Source organism: Dendrobium catenatum, unplaced genomic scaffold (genome assembly GCF_001605985.2).
Source record: "Dendrobium catenatum unplaced genomic scaffold, ASM160598v2 fragScaff_scaffold_896, whole genome shotgun sequence".
In the NCBI taxonomy this organism is placed as follows: Eukaryota; Viridiplantae; Streptophyta; class Magnoliopsida; order Asparagales; family Orchidaceae; genus Dendrobium; species Dendrobium catenatum.
This window is the reverse complement of record NW_021319358.1, coordinates 252860-270149: the sequence shown is the minus strand read 5'-3', so window position 1 is coordinate 270149 and position 17290 is coordinate 252860. Positions and strand designations below refer to the sequence as shown.

The 17290-nt window shown below is 38.2% G+C and overlaps 2 protein-coding genes across 6 annotated transcripts in view; one reads left to right on the top strand and one right to left on the bottom strand.

Moving 5' to 3' along the window:
- Positions 1-10625, top strand: part of LOC110102870 (FCS-Like Zinc finger 11-like) — a 28531-nt gene extending 17906 nt beyond the window's left edge. For 3 of the 5 annotated variants that reach the window (XR_003701594.1, XR_002303889.2, XM_028697194.1), the window contains one exon: positions 10212-10625. Coding sequence is in view for 2 of the 5 variants with exons in the window: in XM_028697194.1 (XP_028553027.1) it covers positions 10212-10230 (19 nt within the window). In the remaining 3 variants the exon portion in view is untranslated. The remainder of the gene's footprint in view (positions 1-10211) is intronic. The other 2 variants (XR_003701591.1, XM_028697193.1) reach the window with 1 other exon arrangement.
- A 345-nt stretch (positions 10626-10970) lies between these two features.
- Positions 10971-11760, bottom strand: LOC110102875 (uncharacterized N-acetyltransferase p20-like). Its single transcript, XM_020831366.2, has one exon. It carries the CDS (start codon positions 11611-11613, stop codon positions 11095-11097), a length of 519 nt encoding a protein of 172 aa, XP_020687025.1. The 5' UTR covers positions 11614-11760; the 3' UTR covers positions 10971-11094.
- Between the last annotated feature and the right edge of the window lie 5530 nt (positions 11761-17290).

The following is a 17290-nucleotide window of genomic DNA, read 5'->3' as shown; positions in this document are numbered from 1 at the left end:
ATGCATCCTAAGTCTATATTTTCTAAGACTCGGTCCTTAGTTTTTGTCCTTAGATGTCGCTAGTGTTGTAGGATCAAAAGTAGTGTTGTTTTCTAATTCCTAAGACTTCTACACGGATGTCACAGGATTTTAGGGATCTAGAAGAAAAAAAAAGTAAAAGAAATCCTAAATATAATTGAAGTTTCTAAGGCCCTAAGGGTGGGATGCGTACAACCAATTAGGCCCCTAAAGGTTTTTTAAGTTTTTAGGAATCTTACAGCACCGGGGGCTATGACCCGGTGGTTCCGCCCGTAGCATCCCTACCGGAATGAATAGGAGCGACTGATGCTCGGATCCGATTGTCCTAGCTCCAGCTCCAAGTGCTCCAATGCTCCTTGTCCATTGCATTTCAAAATGTACCTCGCAAAACATAGAAGAAAAAGTGGATCAGAGCAGTTCTATATGCAGTTAATAATCTGAAAGAATGAGGATGCAGAAAAGAAAAAGAACGTACCTTTTGTTACTTGTTGAGTCGTTTGTGCTTTGGGTTCTCCTTAGTTTGCAAGTGTGTAGCATCAAAGCATAAAAAAAACACTAAAAGCAAAGCAGACAAAAGAAAGAAAGAAAACGAAAATCAAATACGAAAAAGGGATGTAGGCATTGTTGTTTTGGACACACTTCTTTAAAGACAAGTGTATCCTAAAGCAATATTAACAATGCCCTTTGTTGTTCCCACAATCCAAATGAGGCACTTGATATTTTTGACACACCTACCAAATTCCTAAAACAAGCCCAAATCAACTAAGGGAAACAAATTCCTAACACTCAATTTTAAAATAAGATTCTCTTTGTTTCAAATTCATCCAAAATTCTATATTTATATATTTTTGTTTAGAAACTGACACTAGAAAAAGACATTAAAAAAAGGCCTCCAACACAAAGCTACCTAAAGTTTTAAATCCTAAAACTCGTTCTTTTGAAACTAATGTGAATCAATAGGAAGACAATTCATGCACTAATCATTAACTTATTCTAAGAAAAAAAAAACTACTAAGGGACTTTACTACGCTAAGCAAAATCACAAAACTAGGAGTCTCAAAACACTCCATAAAAACTTCTAGATAAAATACCACCCAAAATCTTACAAAAGTTATCTACCAAAATCTTTTCTCTTTCTTTTTTTTTTAGACCCAAAACTCTACAAAAAAAAGACCGACAATCAAGTGCCTTTTTTTTTAAATTTGGTGTGGGGTATAGAAATCAAAATCTTCAAAAAGAAAACTTCGCAAAGCCTTTCGTTATAAATCAATCGTAAAGTATACCACAAAATTTTCGTAACACAAAACAATTTGCAAGACTTTCCGTGGAGCTTTCAACAATGCTTGTGAAACATTCCTACATCAAGTAATTTGCAACACCTTCCAACAACCTCTACTTTAAAACTTCACAAAAGAAACGCTCCAATCATTCACTTTGTAAAAAAAAAAAAAGAAAAGACAAATCCAACTCTTTCACTCCCAAATATGACATAAAAGAAATATTCCAATTCTAAAAAGAAAGGTCATATGCGTATAGCGAAAGATGTTCTTGAAAGTTGCAAATGAAATTATAAAACACATGCTAAGCCTCTCATTAAATAAAGTGGAGCTTACAAATAAGTCATTAAAATACATGGAGATTCACTAAAAAACCTTTATGATGATACTAACAAGTTTAAGTGTGGATGAAGTTGTATAAATGCAAACACAAATATATGAGATTTTCTAATCAAAATATTCTTTTCTAACCATACATATGAGAAACTCCAAGACATGATAAAACTTGTCGCTCATTCACCTCCTCGACCCGCATTAGATAAATCTCATGATAACTTTAGCCTCTTAAATACTTCCAAGATAATTTCGATACAAGACAAGTCCTTATGAATATACATGAAAGCTCTCCAATCAAGCCATCATAGCGATACTGATAAATGAAATATAAACTAAATAGAAAAGATGCAAAAGCTCCAAAAAAAATTTTATATGCAAACATCTTTCATGTAATAGATTCTCAATTATTTCTAAACATTCAATCTACCGCATAATTTTAACCACCCACATGCTCATGAAACCGATGCATTGTAATAGAACTAACATCATTCGTAGCCTATCTCAACACTTGTCGATCAAGGTGCCAATGAAGGGAAAAGATTATACATCATTCAATATCAATGCCAATACTCATTTTAAAACGACTTAGAGCACAAAACAGCGAAAAGTTTGCACATAACCTACTCTTAAAGCAATGCGGAAGCTCAAAACAGTGAAAAAACTGCACTTATCTCATTCCTACAACAACCCGGAAGCTCAAAACAGTGAAAAACTGCACTTATCTGTTTTCCAAAATAGTTTGGGACCTCGAAATAGCAAAAATCTGCACATACCTCGCTCCCAACACAATTTGGAAGCCAAAAAAAAAATAAAATAAAATAAAATAAAATAACAAAAATAACAAAAATCTGCACTTGTTTCTTACAAAATCAGTAGGAAAAGTTTAACAAAAGCTGTAGGGATTTTCACAAAGAAGCAATAAAAGATTCATCCATATTTACCATAAACAAAGTGTTCACAACAAGATTCATGAGTTGTAATTGAAGTAAAGCTTCACCTCTAGAATACATAACTTTAACATGTTGGTGCCAAGTATAAAGCCAATCTCTTATAACATGATTACCCACATGTCGTTATAGAATCCAACATGAGAGACAAATAATTTTTCTAAGAATGGCATTTCAAAGATACAGCAATGCATATACCATAAAAAAAAATTTGCATTTTTTTTCTTTTCGGCTTAATAACATAGACCTTGCTTTGAAAAAGAAAGATGCCTTTGAGAGCTCATCCCCCTCTCCTGCCACTCATAAAGTTCACATAAATAAAGCTATGCGATAGGTTTATACATAACTACCTTTTAAATAAATGAACGAGCTCTTAACTTTCCTCAAAATTCATGAAGGATCTTAGGAGCACTAACAAAATATCTTCCAAATGTATAATAGTTCAGACTTAAGTTACTTCTCAATAGGCATTGCCACGAATACCTCATGTGCATACCTTAACAGCAAACAATTTCACCCTTTATGATCTCTCATGGCCTTTACTTGGATACAAAAATCAAGCTATTCAAATCATAACCCAATGCAGATTTTATATGTGAAGAATTATTTTCCGAGAAATGTAAGCCAACATGTGAATCTCAACTATATCGTAAGAAACTATCCATGGCATAGCAATAATTATCATCAATATTCAAGAGCATTAAAACTCCATTTTTTTTTTTTTAAGATAACAAAGCTACACATGGGGCAAAATTTCCAACATAATAAAAAAAAGATCACCCATTTTCACAATATAGAAACCAAATAAAAAAAATCTCATGATAAAGAAATAAACTTGACAATCCACGGAATTCTGGTAAGATTATTCTTCTCATATAAGTATTGGAGAATGACGTAAGGGACCAAATATTAATCTAAGGAGAAGAGCAACAGCAATATATCTTTGCGTATCAAGAGAAACTTCCTAAGGAAGTGAACTTTGCTTGATCACAATTTGGGCTACTTCCCGGCAAGCATTGCCACAAACACTTAGCACGCATCTCCTCCTTTTAAAAAAAAAACAACAGAAATCAATGAAAGGGCTTCACTCACATCTTATAAGACCATTCACTTCACCACTTTCTATCATCACTTTCTTTTAAAGAAAATGAATATGTTGCTGAAATTTTTCAACAAGGAAGAAGAAAAGAAATAGAGAAAGAAAAAGGGAACTAGAGTTAACTTCAACTTTTTTTTTTTACAAACCATAGGAAATGCTTAGTCTCGTTATATCTAACTGGAAGTAAACCTTATATGAGACATGAAATGTGTCATGGGAACTTACACCAACAAAAACATGTTTCTAAAACATATGTTGATGAATATTATTTTCAAAGAAGAATCGATAGCAAATCTCTTCCATTCAACTTAACTGATCACTCATACGAAGTGTATGAATGAAATAAAAGAAAGGAAAGAACATCCACTAGAATAAAGGGGAACGGGAGGAAGTGAAGGAAGGAGAAGAAGAAAGAAGAAGGAGGGGAAAGGATTACCTGCAGTTTGGAGCGAGTGGGACGGCCAAGGCAGGGATCCCGGCGGCCAAGTTCGGTCCAGGCGTGTAGAGTCGGGAGAGGGAGATCGGCTCGTTAGGTTCGATCCCGGACCGTGCGAAGCTGAGAGGGGAGGAGCTACGGCGTTCGGACCATAGCTGGGGGCGTCGGGATGGCTCCTGGCGTGCGAAGGCGTGAGAGAGGGAGAGAGCAGGCGTGAGGAGTTCCAGAGGAGGAGGAGGAAGTCGGGGTCAAGGGCTGGGGGTGTGAACAGTTCCGGCTAGGTCTCGTGACCGTCTGGATTCACAAATCAGCCAGGGGAAACCAGGGTGGCTTCGGCTTTTTCCTTCTCTAGGGCGGGCTCGGGCCGAAGAGCGGCGGAGGGCTGGAGTGCGAGCAAAGGCCCTTTCGCCTGGACTCCCCCTTGAACGGGAGTTGAGAGAGCGAGAGAGAGTGAGGGCGTTCGCGAACAGAGAATCGAGAGAGGGAGAGGGAGCGGGAGTGATTGCCCAAAGCCGAGAGCCTCCGTTTTGATAAAACGAAGCTTTCTGCCGAGAAAGGAAGCCCGCCAAGCGTCGTCCCCTGCTCCAGCTTCCGAAAATTCCCTGAAATGGCTTCGCTCGCTGCTCGATGTCTGCTCAAACCGCAGAAGATGGCTGAGGCGCGAGATTTCGGCCGAATCTCAGATCTCACTGGATCGTGGCCGTCGATGCCATTACTGGATTTAGGAAATAAATTCAAAAATATTTAGAAAGTCCAACAGATTCTAATGGAATTAAATTGAGTTGAATCAAGTTAAAGTTGGCTCGAATCGGGTTAGACTCGAGTCCGAATTTTACTCGATTTGAGTCAACTCAGGCTCGAGTCGGCTCAACAAAATTAATCAAACGAAATTGAGTTCAAAATAATAATTAATTTAAATCAAATTAGGTGCGACGCAACGAAATCGAACTAATCGAGTCTAATTGAACACATTCGAGTCTGATCCGGCTCAAGTCGGGTCGATTCGAGCTCGAATTGGGCTCGATGGGATTCAATTAGATCGATCGAAAGGGCTCGAGCGCATTCGAGCCAAAATCGAGGTCAACATACTGGTGAAGAAAAAAGACAAAAACTGGAGGTTTTGCGTGGATTACAGAGTAGTAAATAAGGAGATCGTGCCAGACAATTTTCCTATACCAGTGATAGATGAGTTGTTGGATGAGTTGAGTGGGGAAGATATCTTCACCAAAATATATTTGAAGTCCGGATACCATCAAATCATGATGAAGGAGGATGTACCCAAGACGTCTTTCAGAACTCATGAAGGGCATTATAAATTTTTAATGATGCCTTTTGGCCTCATTAACGCCTCGGCCACTTTTTAATCCCTCATAAACAAGGTCTTTAGACCTCATCTAAGGAAATTTGTGATGGTGTTCTTTGATGATATCCTGGTTTACAACAAGTCAGAGGAAGAGTACTAGGAGCACTTGAGGAGGGTGTTAAAAGTATTACAGGAGCACCAACTGAGGGCCAACATGAAGAAGTGTTGCTTTTCCTAGACCAATGTGGAGTACTTGGGGCATATTGTATCTAAGGAAGGTGTGGCAGCAGACCAAGCAAATATTAAGGCGACATTGAGGTGGCCAATGCCTAAGAATCTCAAGGATTAAGGGAATTCCTAGGACTAACATGATACTATAGGGGGTTCTTGAAGGGGTACAGCACCATCGGATGGCCACTAACAGAACAGTTGAAGAAGGATGGGTTCCTATGGGGGAAGGCGGATACAGTAGCTTTTGAGAGCTTGAAGAAGGTCGTGACTATTGTACCAGGTTTGGCCCTACCAGACTTCACTCAGGTCTTCATAGTGGAGACAAATGCCTCAGGATATGGATTGGGGGAAGTGCTCTTGCAGAATTATCGACCCATTGCCTATTTCAGCCAGGTGTTTATAATTAAGGCAAGGCTTAAATTAGTTTATGAGAGCGAGTTAATGGTCATTGTATTAGCCATCCAAAAGTGGCAGCCGTGCCTATTAGCTAGGCATTTCATTATCAGGATGGATCAGCGGAGTCTTAAGTACTTATTGGAGTAACGGATGTTAACGAAGGAGTATCAAAGGTGGCTATCCAAACTACTAGAATATGATTTTGAAATCTAGTACAAGACAAAAGTGGAGAACAAGGTGGTAAATGCCCTGTCAAGATATATGGGGGAGGTACAAGCGATATCAATGTCAATCCCACTGATGTTGGATTGGGAGGTCATTAAGGAGGAGAGTGCCTGGGATGAGGAGTTGGGGAAGATTATGGCTGATTTACTGGAGGGGAGTAGCCACACAGGTATTGATTGGAAGGGGTGAGGCTTCTGTACTAGGGAATGTTTGCGATGCCTAGTACATCAGTCCACATTCCACATTTGCTTCAAGAGTTCCATGGGAGCGTGGTTGGGGGTCATTCAAGGGTACAGAAGACTTATAGGAGACTAGCATCAAAATTGTACTAGAAGGGGATACACAAGGATGTGGAGGAAATGTTAGACCGATGTGAGATCTATCAAAAGAACAAGTACATGGACATGTCTCCAGAAGGATTATTACAAACACTAGCTTTGCCATGTCGGGTGTGGGAATAGGTATTTATAGACTTCATAAATGGATTACCTAGATCAGAATGGTTCACAGTGATCTTGGTGGTAGTAGATAGACTGAGCAAGTATGCTCATTTCATTCCTTATGACATCCCTACACAGATGTGATAGTAGCATCAGTTTTTATCTGAGAGGTGGTTAGACTGCATGGAGTACCTGAGTCTATAGTATCTGACACGGATAAGGTGTTCCTTACCCATTTATGGAGGGAGTTATACAGATTACAGGGGACAGTACTAAAGAGGAACACCGCCTACCACCCACGGACAGACGGTCATACAAAGGTGGTTAACAAGAGCTTGGAAACCTACCTACGATGCTTTGTGTCTGAGACACCCAAGTTGTGGGCCAAATGGTTGGCATGGGCAGAGTACTGGTACAACATTTCTTATCATTATGCTTCTCAGATGACTCCATTCAAAGTGCTATAAGGAAGGGATCCATCTCAAATGGTGCATTTTGGACATAGTAGCGCCACAGTTTCTTTAGTGGAGGAGTACACTAGGAAGAGGGACAAAGTGCTGAAAAAATTGAAGAGGCATCTGATGAGAGTTCAGGAAATTATGAGGAAACAAGCATATGGGCATAGGAAGGACATGCAGTTCGAGGTAAGGGAAAGGATGTTCTTGAAACTCTGACCCTACAAGTAGAAAACAGTCGCCAACCGGAGAAACGAGAAGCTAGCCGCAAGATACTTTTGGCCATATGAGGTAGTAGAGAGGACTGCGGCTATGCTGTATCTGCTAAAACTACTACCAACAGCAACTATACATTCGGTATTCCATGTATCCTAGCTGAGGAGGGCAATTGGAGCTCATGCAGCAAGTTTGGAGTTACCAACCTAACAAAGGCTTTAGAGGTAATTTTAGAATCCTTAGAGTTGATGAGGGGTTCATCAAAAAGAAGATAGAGCTAAGGAAATCTTGATCAAATGGAAGAGCCTGCCGGACTATGATGCTACGTGAGAACCTTATGAGAGGATGAAGCATCAGTTTCCCTCCTTTCACTTTGAGGACAAGGTGATTTTTTAGGAATGGGGTATTGTTAGGCCGGTCCAACATGGACCGGTCCAATGCTATAAGAGGCGGACAAAGCAGTCTGCCCCATTGAATTTGTCGCCCAAGGAAGATGGGACCCACTAGCAGAATTAAATAGGAAGGAGGGGTGGGGGGCTAGGGCTAAGGAAGTGGGTTCAATTGCTTTAAATAGGGAAGGAGGATTAGGGTTAGGGTCATGCAAATTATTTGGGGTTGTTCTTGTTCTTATAGTTTTGGTGTCTTGGGCTCTAGCAGCGTCTAGAGATTGGGAGAGAAGGATCCTCCTCTTGAATAGAGGATCAATTGTATCTTGCAATTTCTTTTCTGTAATAAAAGCTATTGTTTTGTTTGCTTTCCATTGGATTTGTTGAGTTTTTGTTGTTTTCGTCAATCTTGTTAGTGTTTACTTGAGTTCTTCAAGTATTTCCTATCATACTACTAAAATTATACTCCACATATTCGATTTTAGATCCACTCAAATGAAAATTTTTAGACTTTAAGATTGACCTCCATAAGTCATGTTTTCCTTCAACTCTCTCTAGTCTTATCAATAAGAAGAATATCATCACCAAAAAGCATACACCAGGGTAAATCCTATTACAAATGTCTAGTAGGAACAGTCATGACTAAAGCAAAAGGATATGGGCTTAAATCTAATCATTGATGTAATCCAACTGAATTAGGAAATGCTTAGTCAAACAACCTTGTGTTCGAACACAAGTAATGGCTCCGGCATCCATGTCCTTAATGACTTGAAACGTGGAGGGTTGCGTTAGATAGTTGATGCCAGCATAATAAATAATCATGACCAGCATGTCTAACAATTGAGAATAAAAAAGTCTATTAAAATAAATATTGATGTATAGGATTCAAAATGATAATTAAGCTTTTTTACTCGAGGTTTATTTTAGCAATACATATATTTCATGTATAACAATAATTAGAAAAAAAAAAACTATTTACATATTTTAAACATGTCATATGGGAAGCTTAATTCAAGATGCTAGGAATTTGAGTGATGGAAATGAAAAAAACAATTAGAGAAATATAGAGAAAATAAGGAGGATCTACATATGATATTTATTGATTTAGAAAAAGCATATGATAAAGTTCCAAGAGAAGTGCTATGGAGAGTTCTTGAAACGAAAGGAGTTAATAATGCTTATATTCAAATGAAAAAAAAAAATTATTTTTGTATATAAATTTTTTTTAACTTCTATATTTTTTGAAATATGTTGTTTAACTTGTAAATTCTTGAACTTCATATAAATAAATTATAAAATATATTGTATCATCATGTCTGTGTCATGTTATATCCATATCCTCATCTCCATATTCATGCTTCTTCCCAAATAAGTGACTGCAAGCAAAAACAAACATCGCTTAAATTTACTTTTAGATCTCAGCTCCAATCACTTCCAGACAATTACATTGAAACAAATTGACTGTTAATCTGGAAAATTTACTGATCTTCTCAATTGAGTTATTCATATTCTGAATCATACTTTTATTCATGATAAGACCTATTATACAAGATTATGAAGGTTCTACTATTTACTAGCATCTGATTGGTGGTATACAAAATTGCCCATTTTAGTTAAATGAATGGACTCTATTGTACTAATCATGGCCCAACATGCTACTGGGTTAGGTCCCTTATCTGAAGTGATTGATTTAGAATGGCTGTTTATCTCAAATCTGAAATCAGTGATAGCATCATAAGTAATAGTATGATAGGAAAAATGAAAGCTATTTACAATTTGTGGTTTGCTTTCTTTTGGATCATTATTTTCCCAACTTCTCTATAGTTCACTTCAGGTTAAATAAATCATTTTGTTGACATGAATTTTGAAGATTCACATTCAAGGTTTTTATAATTGCTTTTTTGTTAATGTTCTGAACTGAGATATGTAATTCAAATTTTAAATTTTGTTTGTTGCTTCTTTTTTAATGCTTTAAACTAAGTCTGTTATAGATGTCCATCTCAGAGGAAAGAAACCATTTTGTTGACGTGAATGTTAGAAAAAAAAAACTTCAAAGTATTGTTTGTTGCTTCTTTTCTGATGTTTTATAACTTAGATATGTAATTAATGTCCATCCCAGAAGAAAGAAACCATTTTGGTGACTTTGATTTTGAAAAATCACATTTAAGATTTTGTTTGTTGCTTTTTCTTTGATGCTTTAAACTAGTATGTATGGCTGATGTCCATCTCAAATAAAAGAAACTATTTTGTTGACATAAATGTTGAAAATTGACATTTAGGGTTTTGTTTGTTGCTTCTTTTTTTATGCTTTAAACTGAGATATGTAATTAACGTCCATATCAGAGGAGAGAAACTATTTTGTTGACACAAATATTGAAAATTCACACTTACAGTTTTGTTTGTTTCTTTTTTTGGTTGATTTAAATTGAGAAATGTGATTGTTTAGGAGGAACGGCATTTTGTAGTCATAAGTGTGGTAACAAGCAGATGCTTTTCGACAATCAAATGGAGAATTCATATCATTATGAGCCTCCCTTTTGGCTTTTGTTGGAAGGCCTGAAGGGGAGATATTTTGCAACCTGATATAAGTGTTTTTTGTTACGGTTAATCTAAATCCCTGACCAGGCTATTATAGAGTACAATTCAGGAGTATGGAGAAAGTCTTTCCTAATTTTTTTGTGGATTTCTGCTCTTGTCTTTCTTTCTTCTTCCTCTTCTTCTCTTTTTAATTTTGTTTCCGATTAAAGAAGACTGTAATCTATTTTGCAGGGAGAGTTTTATTGAGAAGCTTACTGTTGCAGTTTTTGGCTGATGAGCTCATTATTTGAACATTCTAATTCAATGTTCTCTCGTTTTCTAACATTTCAGAGCTCGAAGAGTTTACCTTCGTATTTTCTTTTTGGCTCAACTTTATTTAAGCTTTGTTTGGGACAGCTTCCTTACTGATTTCTAAAGCAGCTTTGTAGTACAAAAATTTCAAGTTCATGTTTTTTTTAACGAAAAAATTGTTTTAAGAAGCAATTAAAAAACCAATTAAAAAACCGTCCCAAACTAAACCGGAGAATTACTGTGTTTTTCATATACCAATGTTATCTTGCTTAATCGTGCAAGCTTATCTAGAAAGAATCATAGAATATAAACTAAATCTATAATATTCATATAACATCACAAACAGATAGCAATCAATTAAAAGAAGACAAAAAAATAAAAGAAAATTGTTCAATTATTCAATTTTCTGACACCACAAGCATATATCAAACTGAGACAAACAGATAGCAAAAACCATGAAAACAGGCTCTAAGTTCTGCTAAATAAGTAGAAGAACTCATTCAAATGAGGAAACTGTCTCCCCTTATGAAACTATACATAACCATATCTCTCGTTGCCCCTTTATTCCAGCAATAGTTTCTCAACAACCCTTCTCTTTGAAATCCTACCTTCTCCAAAACCCTTTGAGACGCCTTATTCCCCTTCTCTACCAAAGCCTCCAATCTCTCCAACTCCTTTATTTCAGACATCGCCGCCTCCGTCGCAATCCTTACCGCCGCTGTCGCCACCCCTTTCCCCCACCACTCTCTTGCTAATACATAGCCTATCTCGCGGCGGCACTGACTGTCTGCCCCGTTGAAAGACTTTAATGACACGGCACCGACTGGCCGGCCATTGACAATAATAGCACGGAACCATGGACTTGTGAGAACATTCTCTTCCATAAACCGTCTAAGATCGTCTTTGCTCGTGTAGGCATCCCAAGTGCAGTTGGCTGCCACGTGCTTATCAGAGGCCCAAACCCAAAAGTCGTCAAGGTCGGAGAGATCAAATCGCCGGAGGCTCACCGGAGCTGCCATTGATGCTGTTGGTGCTTTGCTTTGTTGTTGAGTCTTTGATCTGTTTCATAAAAGATGGGAGTAGGAGAGATGAGATGAGAGATGTGACTTGTTTGAAGTAGTGGCCGGCTTTTTTGACCAGACCAACGGTCAATTATTTGAAAATTTAATTGGATAACGGATGACTAGGCAGGCATGTGCGCAAGTTGAGCTAAGGGACAAATATTTTTTGTCCGGAATGATCATTTACTCTTATTTTTTACTTTTAATCATAGAATAATAAATGAATGATAAATTTTTTATCCGAAATGATCCTTTACTTTTAATCATACAATAAAATCGCAACGTCTGCTAGGGTTTCCGATTGAGGACCTCTGGCCTCCCCCATCTCTTCTTCTCTTGGGAGGATCTCCTTAGGGATGTCCTCCTCCAACTTTTCCCCTCTGCTTCCTTCCCTTAACGCCTCTATGGCCAGCTCTGAAACCCCAAGGGATTGGAAGGTACTCTTAGCTTCACAACCTCTTATGTCGAATGAGTTTACTTCCTCTATTTCTCACTTTCGGACCACAAACGCCATTGCCCACTTCACCTCTGCTCAATTCACTATTGGCTCTACCGAATGGGAACTATCCCTAGTCGGATATTCCATCGGGCGCAGACCATATTACGAAGCCCTTCTCTCTACCATCAAAAAGGCTTGGACTTTGAAAGGATCCCTCTCTCTGTTAACCCTTGATGATGGTTTTTTCCTTTTGAAATTCAAGAACAGAGAAGACTACGACATGGCATGGTCGGGCGGACCATGGTTCTTCTTCAGCAAATCGTTCATCCTCCAAAAATGGACACCGGACTTTGTCCCTGTTCGTGAGGAGTTTCCAACTATTTCGCTCTAGATAAAGATCAAAAACTTCCCTCTTTCTTGCTGGAACCCAGAGAGCATATCCAAAATTGCAAGCTGCGTTGGGATTCCTTTGGCCGTGGACGCCCTCACTGCTGCCAAGACTAGGCTCAGCTTTGCGAGGGTGTGAGTTCAGATAAGTAGCTCATCACCTCTCCCGGATGTTATTTATTATACGGTAGATGAAAAGGTTTTTCCTCTTACTGTGCTCTACGATTGGAAACCATCACCTTGCTCCTTCTGTAAATCTATAATGCACTCACCCAATACATGCCCTCAAAACCCAACCCCGTAGCAGCTAGAAGCCCCTAAAAATTGTGGCTGTAGCACCAGTCGTAGGCCGCGTAATCTAACACCTAGACTCACCATCCCAAAGCCTTCGCCAATATCTACCACCCAAATAGCCTCGACCAGCTCTGAGCCACCTCCTTCTACAGCTCCACTCACTAAAAGCACCTCTCAAACTGTTATACCAAACCTTAATTCTCCATCAGAGGACATTCCTCCTCCTTCCCCATCACCCTCTTCCCCGACAATAACCCATCCTAGTGCTAACTCTCACAAGCCCCCCACCATTACTACTAAAAAAAAAATTGACATCCTCACTACTCAAAATACATCTCAACCAGTCGACCAGAAAATGCCCAGAACCAGTCCCTCTCTTATGGAGGCAATTTAGGGACTTTACCTATTACTAATGTTACTGTCCATGAAACCCTTGAACTGGACAAGCAACCACCTCAAAATAACCAGCCACAAACAAAACCTTCTAGTAGCAAGACTACAAGAGCAAAAACTACCAAAAAGACAACCACCCCAACATCCAAGTCCCAATGAATTGCCCTCCTTTGATTGCCGCTTGGAACACCCGTGGATTTAATAGCCCTGAAAAAGCTCTGTGTTGCAAAAATCTTGTTAGAAATTAAACCTTGGACATTCTGTTCATTTTGGAAGCCAGAATTTCCAAACCTGTTGCTGCTAACCCTTGGTTCCTCTCCACACATTCTATCTTTTCTCATGAAGGTTCTTATGATAACTTTGCCTACTCTACCCCTGGTAGGATTTGGATTAAGTGGAATTCAATGAAGGTGAATTTCAAGACTTTATTCACTTCTAACCAGTTAATTCACTGTTTGGTTTATTCTGGCATTGATGTGGCCTTCTGTGTCTCTGTCATTTATGCTTCCAACTCTTTGGAAGAAAGACAAGCTCTTTGGAAAAATGTTTCTGATCTTGCCAACAACATCTCTATTCCATGGATTGTTTTAGGGGGCTTCAACTGTTGTCGTTTCCCCCATGAGAAAGCTGGTGGTTCTTTCCTCAAAAACAACAAGCTGTCAGATTTTAATAATATGATATTCAACTCTAGCTTGCATGAGCTTTCCTCTCTAGGTCATTACTTCACCTGGTTTAACCAAAGAGCTGATGACCCTATCCATATTAAGCTTGACAAAATGTTGGTTAATGATGCTTGGCTTCAACAATACCGCAACTCTTTTTACAAAGTGGAAGATCCTTTGGTTTCAGACCACTCACCCATTATCTTACACAATGAGTTCACTCAACAAAAGAACCACAGATTCCTTTTTAAAAATTTTTGGGTTTCTAATCCTAAGTTTTGGGACTGCCTCATTACTGTTTTCTCCCAAAAATTCCAAAGCAGCCCTATATGTTCCTTTTACCAAAAACTAAAGACCCTCAAAATTAGCATCAAGAAAAGTGATTGGGCCTCTTCAAATTTTCTGCAGCGTGAAATTGCTGAGTTAGTTAACACCCAAAATTCTTATCTGAGGCAACTCCAAAACCCCCCTCTTAATCCTGAGTATAATTTGGCTTTAAAATGTATCAACCATAAAATTATCGATAATAATTCTGATTGGTCCAATTGGATTTCTCAAAGGGCTAAAGCAAAGTGGTTGACTTGTGGGGAAGATGACCTTAAATTCCTCTACTCCACAACTTCAACTTGATCAAGTCTATTTCTACTCCACAAGGTGTCTTTACCAATCCCGCAGATATCAGTGGTGTTGTTGTTCAACACTTTAAAAACCTTTTTAATACCAAGCATGAGGGTTATGATTTGGGTTGGAATGCTCCTATTCAGCAAATGGTACCCCAAAATCTTGTTCAACAGCTTATCACTCCTATGACTATGGAGGAAATTAAAAACATTTTCTCCTTTCTGAATTCTTCTGCCCCCGGGCCTGACGGGTATACTTTTGAGTTTTACAATTCCTCTTGGAACATTATTGGTAAGCAACTTTGTGAGGCAATTCTATCCTTCTTCTCCACTGGATCCTTACCTAAGCATGTCAAGGCCACGGCTATTGTATTGATTCCTAAGCGACCTCATGCTTGTGATATTCTGGATTACAGACCGATATCTTTATGCAACTCCGTTTATAAAATCATTGCTAAGATTTTAGCAAATAGGATGAAAAAGGTTATGCTTTTTATCACTCATCCTAGTCAGTCTGGATTCATTAAAGATAGAATAATTTCTGACAATATTCTACTTGCTGCTGATCTTCTTAAGGATTTTAATTTGAAAGTCAAGCACAAGTTCTTCTGTGCTAAATTTGATATACACAAAGCTTTTGACACGGTCTCAAGGGAATTTTTGCTAAATAGATTGCTTGCCAAAGGCTTCCCTACAGCCTTTGTTTCTTGGATCAAGGGGTGTATTACCAATGTACACTTCTCCATTTCTATTAATGGGGCTTTGGAAGGTTATTTCAACTCCACTTCAGGTCTTAGACAGGGATGCCCCCTAGCCCCATATCTGTTTTGCATTGTTATGGATTGCCTCTCTAATTATTTTGAAGAAGCTTCTTCTAACAATACCTTCCAAGGAATAACTACTGGTAATGTCTCCGTCTCTCATCTGCTTTATGCTGACGACTTACTGGTATTTGGCAGGGCTTCTCTTGTGATTGCTTAGACTCTCAAAAATCTTCTTGATAAGTTTGCAAATACCACGGGATTACATGTGAACAATACAGAAAGTATAATTCTCTTTTCAAAAAATGTTTTGGAGGCTCAGACCATTTCTGGTCATTTGAATATACCTATATCTACTGTCCTTATTATCTACCTGGGCATTCCTATCTTCTGTAAAAGGCTAAAAACTGTGGAATTTCATCCATTGTTGCAAAAAATTCATTGTTCCCTCGATGGCTGGAAAGCAAAATACCTATCCTCTACGGGGAGATTACAATACCTTAAATATACTACTTGCAACATCCTTGTCTATATGATTCGGGGTGTGAGGATCCCTAAAACTTACTGTAAGGTAATAAATAAAATTTGCTCCAGGTTTTTATGTTTTGGGGACATTTACAAAAGGAAACTACACATGAATTTGTGGAAGGAGATTTGTAAACCTACAAGGTTAGGGGGCTCGGTTTACCTTCTATTGAATCTTTATATCATGCTTTTGGTTGCTCTATAATTTGGAGATTCTATAATGCTGAGAGCTTTCTTTTTTCTTGGTGGAGAGCAAAGCATATATCTTTTTGGTACCATCGCAGCAATCACGCTTCTGCTTATTGGAATTTCCTTTGTGAATTGGCCAAGAAAATTCAAGATTGTTTGAGCTTCAGAATCAAGGATAACTGTGCCTTATCCTTCTATTTGGATCCTTGGTGTTTTGGTAAAACTGTTGCTGAGAGGTTATTTGATTCTCATTCCACTATTAATTTCACTGCCTCCTCACATCTGACTGTGAATAGCTTTTTTATTAACAGCACCTGGAGCTTGCCCCCAGATTTATTTCCCTATCAAATTGATGATATAATAACCTCTATGCTTTATTGTCTAATGGGCGGTAACTATCTTTGGCTTAATTTTGCACCTTCATTGGGCATTACTACTTGAATTTCAATGTTGTTTCTTGGCATGATTTTGTTTGGCACAAACACTATACCTTGTGTCACTCTATCTTCACTTGGATGGCCTTTAAAAATGGCCTAAAAATTGCAGATGCTTTGCTCTTGAGAGGCATTCAGGTGCCTTCTACTTGTGCCGTTTGTTCTAATGCTAGAGAAACTCAAAATAATCTGTTTTTTGAATGTGATTACACCTTCAGTATCCTCAAGAAAATTTTTCCTACTATGGGAAATATGCTCCTAAGGCCTACCCTATTGCAAACATTTAACAGCATTGATGAATGGAATATTGATAACAACAGGAAAATTTATTGTTTTCTGCTCCTCTGTGCTATCGTCTACTATATCTGGAGGGCCAAAAATGACAGAGTTTTTGGAAATTCCTTTGACTGCCGAACGACTATTATAGCCAAGATTAAAAGGGGTTTCTTTCTGAAAAATCATAAGTGAAAATGCTTCCATAACCTATTCAATTAATTTTTTGCTATTTTCGTGGCGTTCGGTTGTCCAGAAATCATGCTGCTCCTTCGGTTTCTTTTGACTTCCCTGGATGGCCCCCTGGCAACCGGGAATCATTTTTGAAGGACGATGATGATAGCAAATTCACTCAGATTCCCCTCGGACGATCTTCTTCAGCAACCAGGGGAACTATTATCATCTCTTTAGATTAATTTTGATGCCTTTGAGATTTTCAGGAATTTGCACCTTGAGTCCTTTGTTTTTGTTGTATTACTTTTCTTTTTTATCTGCTTCATTTTGTTCAACAGTATAGACTGATAGGGTTTTGTCATTTCCTACACGTTTTTTTGTGTGGGCATCTGACTTTCATTTCCTTTGTACTTCTTTCATTTTTTAATGATATGGGCTAAGGCCCCAAATATTCCCAAAAAAAATCATACAATAAATAAATGAA